General features: G+C 47.3%; 1 protein-coding gene across 1 annotated transcript; it reads right to left on the reverse strand.

Moving 5' to 3' along the window:
• Positions 1-1,081: 1,081 nt before the first annotated feature.
• Positions 1,082-6,328, reverse strand: LOC114856188 (1,25-dihydroxyvitamin D(3) 24-hydroxylase, mitochondrial). The gene is made up of 12 exons (XM_029151935.3): positions 5,899-6,328; positions 5,575-5,765; positions 5,374-5,467; positions 5,177-5,270; positions 5,005-5,096; positions 4,585-4,696; positions 3,978-4,123; positions 3,206-3,372; positions 2,656-2,734; positions 2,345-2,542; positions 1,716-1,827; positions 1,082-1,534 (listed from the first exon to the last, which is right to left on the reverse strand). Exons 1-11 carry the CDS (start codon positions 6,154-6,156, stop codon positions 1,717-1,719), a joined length of 1,542 nt encoding a protein of 513 aa, XP_029007768.1. The 5' UTR covers positions 6,157-6,328; the 3' UTR covers positions 1,082-1,534; position 1,716.
• Between the last annotated feature and the right edge of the window lie 336 nt (positions 6,329-6,664).

The following is a 6,664-nucleotide window of genomic DNA, read 5'->3' on the forward strand; positions in this document are numbered from 1 at the left end:
ACAAGCACGCAAAAGGTGCGGACCCGCTTCCCCGCGCGCGCCCGCGCGTGCGTGTGTCCGTACACGCCTTAACCTCCAAACACAGGCCACATTTCTTTCTGTTTGAATCAAGTGTGGCGATTTTACATAAAAAGGAAGTGACAGTTCCAGGTTATGTGATCAAATTATAAGTTTGTATCATGGTTTTAAATGTATTGATTGACACGTTTATGCTTAAAACTAATCAAGAGCATTGTTTAACTTAATTATCATTAATGAATACAGTAATGTCTATGAATAAAAAAACACAGATTTATTTGTTTGTCTAAAGTTAGGACTAAAGGTTAACAAAGAAGTATTTCTCTGATATAATTACTGTTGTGTTGTTGTTCACATCTTTGACCACTTGATGTCGCTGCCGTTTAACCTTGTCCTACATCCACATTCCGCTTCTGTTGATTTACCTGGTCCTCCAGAGCTACTGTCCTAGTTTTACAACTCTCCCTGTCCCAGCTAATACAGATCAGCAGCTAACTGACACCTGATCAAGGTAATCAGCAGGAGAGTTGGAAAACCAGCAGAACCAGGGTTGGACCGGGTCAGTCCATCCACATGTAATAACCAACTTTATATTTCCTCCTCAAATCATAATTAAATCATTAAGCCACCGTCAACATCTGACTGAGAATTGGTTAGAGCACTGGTTTTGTAAACCAGAGGTTGTGAGTTTGATCCTCACTATCAATTTCAGATCTGAACTAATCTCAAACCACAAGAACTCCTTTCTGCACACTTAGAATTCTGAGCTGCGTTTAGGGCCAGTGAGTTGTATGTGTCATAGATTTGTTCCAATCATTATGTAGTAGGACTCGTGAGCGCATGTTCTAACGTCATCAGACCTCAAAGTGAAGGAAAACGGAGCTTGTCCATGTTATTGCACGTTTAAGTGAACACTCCAGCCTTCAGGTGCCACCTGTTCACCACAGTGGGTGAACAGATGGGGCCCTTGGGTTTCAGTTTGTTGATCTGCAGCCACGTCTTCCTTGTTTGTGTGGTTTCTCATTCAGACAAATACTGTAGAACAAATAATATACAGACTGTGTGGCTTTATACATTTATTAATACAGGTTTAATACAATAAAATGACTTTGCATAAAACAATGTGCTATATTTATATACAGAATAAAAACAAAGCATGTGACCTATATTTGGTATATAAGTTATTAAACATGGAAAAGTATTTGTTTGAAATCTACATACATGTGTCTGGAGGACATTAGATTTGAGAACAGCTGCCTTGTATAGCATTTGTACAGAACAGGTATGTTTGGTCAGACGACAACAATCACAGAATATCTATAAATATCTTTGAGGTATGTGTGGCATGTACTATTATGTATGTAATAATTTTGTATATGTATAAATTTTATGTATGTATAAAATAATTCCTTTTTGTTCTATTTACAGAGCAGCAACACAGGGAGTCACTAGACCGTCAGGGCCAAACAGAGGTATCATCTTTCTGTCACAAGTCCAGCAATGTTCAATGTGGAGCCTGAGAAAAAAAAAAAAACAAAACATTAGTGTGTGATCATACAGCACGTGTGAACACAGGTTTAATGTTTGTGACAGTGAATGAGACAGATTAAACGTTTGGGTAAAAATAGGAGCAACTCAGTTTATAAAATGACTCTTTGCTTTAATAACAAATCTGACTAATTTAAATTTTGTCTCACCTCATCTCCTAATGAAGGCGACTGGCAGCTCTCTGTTGGGAACCAAAAGTCCTGAATGGATCACGTCCAGCGGTTCATTATCAGTCGCCACAATCTCAAAGTCTCGCACCAGCTGCGTGAAAAACAAAATTGGATTTAAACAGAGAATTAGCAACGTGGAGGAGCTCAGACAAACGCTAAGGCCTCAATCCCAGAGCCTGACTTCTGTTTAAGGTCACGGCGCGCAGATTTGTGGATTTACCATATAATGATTTAAATCCCACACTGCACTAAATTCTAAAGAAAACATAGCGCTGCTACACGCGTGTTTCCTCGAAGGTTTGATCCTTGCCAGAACCTCGGCTTCTGTTTGAGGTCACCAAGTGCAGATGCATGGCAGAATCTATGATTTGGCTCCATTCCTAATGAAGCAAAGCTTGATGAAACCTTAATTCTAGTCCTTTGTGGTGTACAAAAAAAAAAAAAAAAAAAAAAAAAATTTCAAAAATCGCCCAGAGCCTTTAATTCTAAGTCTTGGCAGTTTGAAAACTGAACAACAATAAGACATTCAGGACTGAACAGTCCCATTAAAAGTGGTTTGTGGATGCTTGTTTTGGTCTGTTAAAGGTCAGTCTGGCCTCAGCGCTTACCCAGCACATGGCCAGCTGCAGCTGCAGCTCCGCCAGACGCCGGCCGATGCACATCCTCTTCCCGATGCCGAAGGGCACGTGGGCAAACGGGTTGATGGTGCTGGTCTCCCGGAGCCAGCGCTCGGGTTTGAACTGCTTGGCGTCGTCAAAGTACTCCTCGTTGGAGCCCAGAGCGTGTGTGTTGATCATCAGAACCGTCTGTAAAAGGCAGGAAGTGGAGTGTGTTATTGTTCAATGATCCAATTTAATGTCATGACGAACAAATGAATACAAGTCAGATTTGACTTGAGATTTGTAACTACGCTACTTACTCCATTGGGAATGGCGTAATCTCCCAGCACAATGTCTTTGTCCAGGGTCCTGCTGGTGAAGGGGACCGATGGCGATAACCTGCAAGAATGTGACAAAGCGCATGAGAAAATGGCCTCGGCGAAGCCGTCGTGTAGAATAACACGGGCCGGACAACAGCGGCGTAAACATGCGCCCATGTTTTCCACGGGGCGAGAAGGGCCGATACCTAATCTCCAGTCACAGGTCATCTACATTCCCCGGGCGACGCGGCATTAGCCTCAAATAACACGCTCCACAACTTGTGACCGGCCGAGATCAAAGGGAGAACGCGGCCGTACAAGGCGTAGGAAGCGGCCGGGCCTAAGCCGGGACCGGTGGCTGTGCTAATCGTGGCACCGCGTCTCATAAAGCTTGTTTTTGAGCCAGTCATGCGTCGCGTTTGCCCCCCTAATCTCCGTGGTAACGGTGGAAGCCATGACGCAACGGGTGCGCGATGGCAAACTTCAGGCCGCTTTGGCGACTTTGCCGCTTCTCCTGCGACCGCAGACGCAGACGCAGGCGCAGACGCACCTCATGGACTCCTTGAGGCAGGCTTTGAGGTAGGGCATGCTCTTGATGTGCTCGCCGCACGGGTCCTGGTCGGGAGGCACCACCCCTCTGATCTCCTCCAGCAGCTTCCTCTGGGCGCCAGGGTTACGCGACAGGTTGAAAATAGCCCACAGCATGCTGTTGGCAGTCTGAGAAATGTAAACAGGGAGACAGGAGGAAGGAGAGAGGGACGAGAAGGAGGCAGAGGTGTCACTTAGAGAGGCCGCTTCTAAGTGCATTCCTCCGTGGGGTCCTGAAAGGAGCGCAGGAATGTTTAGGGTTCCTCGGTTACATCCACACCACATTCATTTTCCACTTCTGTAACTGCACCACCTGTTTGCTTTAGAGCTTGGACCCATTTTCTTCACACCCCACTCGAAGGAAATGAGGCGAAAGGTAAAACTTCAAAAAAAAAAAAAAAAAAAAAAAGTTAAACGTGTTTTCATAACTACTGTACCAGGTGGGCGCCGCTGCAGTAAAAGGCAGATTAAAGCAGCAAAACCGAGTAACTGAGGCTGTCGGCGCATTTAAGTCAAGTAAAAAAAAAAAAAAAAAAAAAACACACGCGTCATCAGCAAACGTGCTGATTTGTAGGGAGTGATCAGAAGGTAGTGGTGCGTGGCGCCCTCTGTCACCAGCTCCTGGACTCAACCGCTTCTACAGGACACGACTCACTTTCTGTGGCTGTGACTTCACACTCCCGCAAAACAAGCGATTATATGACAGCGTTGTTTAAAGCAAAAACCCAACTCACCGTCTCGACTCCTCCGATTTGCAGCTCGGTGATGGCGGCGTACAGCTCCTTCTTGGAGAGACAGCTGTTTTGCAAAATGTCCCCAATTAAGTCGTCGGGAGCTCTGGTGTCGATCTTCTTCAGCTTCTTGTCTATGTAGACTTTAGCTGAGGAAGAAGCAGCATCGACGTCAACGGACTCTGACATTTACTTTCAATCATTTCCATTAATAATTAAAGTTCTTTAGGTTGATTTTATGCCAAACAGACATTTTCCATGATAAGAAATAATTAAAAATACTACAATTTTACTGACGGCGCCACAGGAACCATTTATGTTTTAGTCTCAATGTGGTTTTCAGCCGTAACTCCTAGTTCTACTACAAATATTTGACAGTTCTGTCTCGCAGGTCATGCAGTTTACTACAACCCAAAGTACAAACGGCCGAGGCACCCGGGTCACGTCTCCCTCCGCTCTGCGTGATTCATAATCTGCCTGGAAGCGAGCTAAGGCGTCTGACTGGAAATGAGCTCAGACGGGTTCACGCGTCCCAGGCGAGTGACGGGAAACCCGACCAGAACCTTGCGGGTCAGGGGAAGGAGGCGGTGCCGCGTGAGCCGACTCGTACCGGTGCTGAAAATGCGGTCCCACGCTGCCGTGTGGTCTCTCCAGATTTTGGTGTTGAGCCTCTTGTGGACGTGCACCGGTGTGACCATCATCACGCCAAACGTGCTCATCATCTACGGGGAAACAGTCGATATTAAACCATCGCTCTCAATAAAAAAAAAAGAAAAAAAAGAAGAAGCATGTTTTCAAGACTTCTGCTGAACCTGTTGCCCTACGGGACCTCAGAGCTCCTCTATATCATCCAATCAGGAGATGATAAGGAGAAGCCCGTTGAATCCCAGCGTGTGTAACAGCAGCGGGTCTGAATGACTCAATCACAGGCTACGGTTCAGCCTGAACTCGGCTGAGGTGAACCCTGTGACCCGTCAGCGTCCGTCAGATCACCAGTGTCCACCGCTGCCGCACGGAGACGCGCGCTCACCGTTTTCACGGCGGTGATGAAGTTCATGGCTTCCTCGTTGACTTTCTCCTGCAGCAGACCGAACCTCTTATCGTAGAGCACGAGGCAAATGGCTGCGTGACGAAGACGGACCTCATTAGAATCCCCGTCAGCGGACGCATTTTAACACCTGAACAAAAACCAATAAACTTACTCTCAAACGACCATTTATTCAGCTCGAAGTACAGGTCGTCGATCTTCCCCTGGTTGTTTATTTTCACGACCCGGGCAACGAAATCCACCAACACCTGAGTTTAACAAAACGCAAAAACGATTTCATAAATTTTACCTTTATGACACGCGACTCGATTTCTTCGGCGTTCGACGCAAAGAGCGCGCGCGCAGTCCTACCTCGTTGATTTTCCCATCCAGCTTCACCACCTCGGTCGGTTTCATGAGCTTCTGCTGGAAGGCGCTCCTCACCCTCTGCCAGTCCTTCCCCTCGCTGCGGAACACGGTCACACGAGCCGTCAGCGCGCTTTTAGCAGCAAACGCGTGCCTCCGGCGCCCCGAAGACCATTCTCTACCAAACGAGGGAGAAGGTGCACTTACAGGATGAGCAGTCCGTACGCCTCGTCCCTCATGTCTCTGTACGCTTTCCATGGCTTGACCTCCAGCCTCTGCGGGTAACTTCCCTCCTTCCTGTAGAGCGCCTCCAGCAAGCAAGGTGCGCCAATGTGCACCGACTTAAAAGAGCCCAGCTTCATCCGGAAAATCTTTCCGAACTTCTTATGATAATCAACCTACAGTGATTTAAAGCGTGCAAAGTCAGAAATTACCGTCAAACATGCGAACATATTTCATTTGCTAAACCCCGACTGCATTTCAGTAGAATAAAAGACAAGCACAGAGGACGCGCTGTGTTTTTGACCGTACCAGTGCCTCGTGCTGTCTTGTGAGACCTCCTTTGCGCATCAGGTCGATGAAACTGCCGACCAGTGGCCAGTTGGTGGGTCCGGGCATCGCGTCGAGGCTGTGCGCTCTGGAGGCGGCGTGAGCGCACGGCGCAGCCTCCACAGCATCCTTCTCCTCCAGGACGCACACGGAGGATGTTGGCTTGTACTGATGCAACCCCGCAGGCTTCGATTTCAGCAGCTCAAGAATCTGAGGAACCTTTTTGACCTGCGCCCTCATCCTCAAATTCCTGACTTTCCTTTTCAAAATGCCGAATGATCTAATGTTTAACTCTGATCTCTCAGCCAAGCTCTTCCGTTTATCGTGGGTGTTTCTCTTTCTTGGAAGTGTCGCACCTTACCGCAATATATATACCCTGAGAGTGTTTATTCTTGCCACGCACCGAACCAATCAGGGCCCTGTCCTGCATTGTGTGGCCGACGAGCCCACCATTCATTTATGGATCCACGTTTGGAGGATCGTATGACCCCAGATAGACCGCGGAAGTGCCCTCGCTCCCCCTGCCTTTATAAATAAACACGCCGGCCACGGCACAGGTGACGCGTTCGCTTGAACTGCGTTTGAGTGTGACCCGCGATCGGAAGAAGCGAAACTTTGGCAAAGCAAATACTACTGCCACACTTTGTCACCGTGGGCAAATATTTGACAAATTGTAGGTTGTGCGCGTGTGTTTGCATTGCTTGTGTTTGGAGCCTGAGTTCTGTGTGTAAGGTGACCGGGGCTAAAT

The sequence above is a fragment of the Betta splendens genome, chromosome 5, assembly GCF_900634795.4.
Source record: "Betta splendens chromosome 5, fBetSpl5.4, whole genome shotgun sequence".
Taxonomy (NCBI): domain Eukaryota; kingdom Metazoa; phylum Chordata; class Actinopteri; order Anabantiformes; family Osphronemidae; genus Betta; species Betta splendens.

Bases quoted from the DNA above. Each gene is read 5' to 3' on its own strand.
- LOC114856188 (XM_029151935.3), bottom strand. From the start codon at position 6,156: ATGAGGGCGCAGGTCAAAAAGGTTCCTCAGATTCTTGAGCTGCTGAAA. The intron at 4,124-4,584 runs GTACGAGTCGGC...CTTCTTCCTCAG, and splicing joins GGACCGCATTTTCAGCACCG to CTAAAGTCTACATAGACAAG. The intron at 2,543-2,655 runs GTAAGTAGCGTA...TGCCTTTTACAG, and splicing joins ATTACGCCATTCCCAATGGA to ACGGTTCTGATGATCAACAC.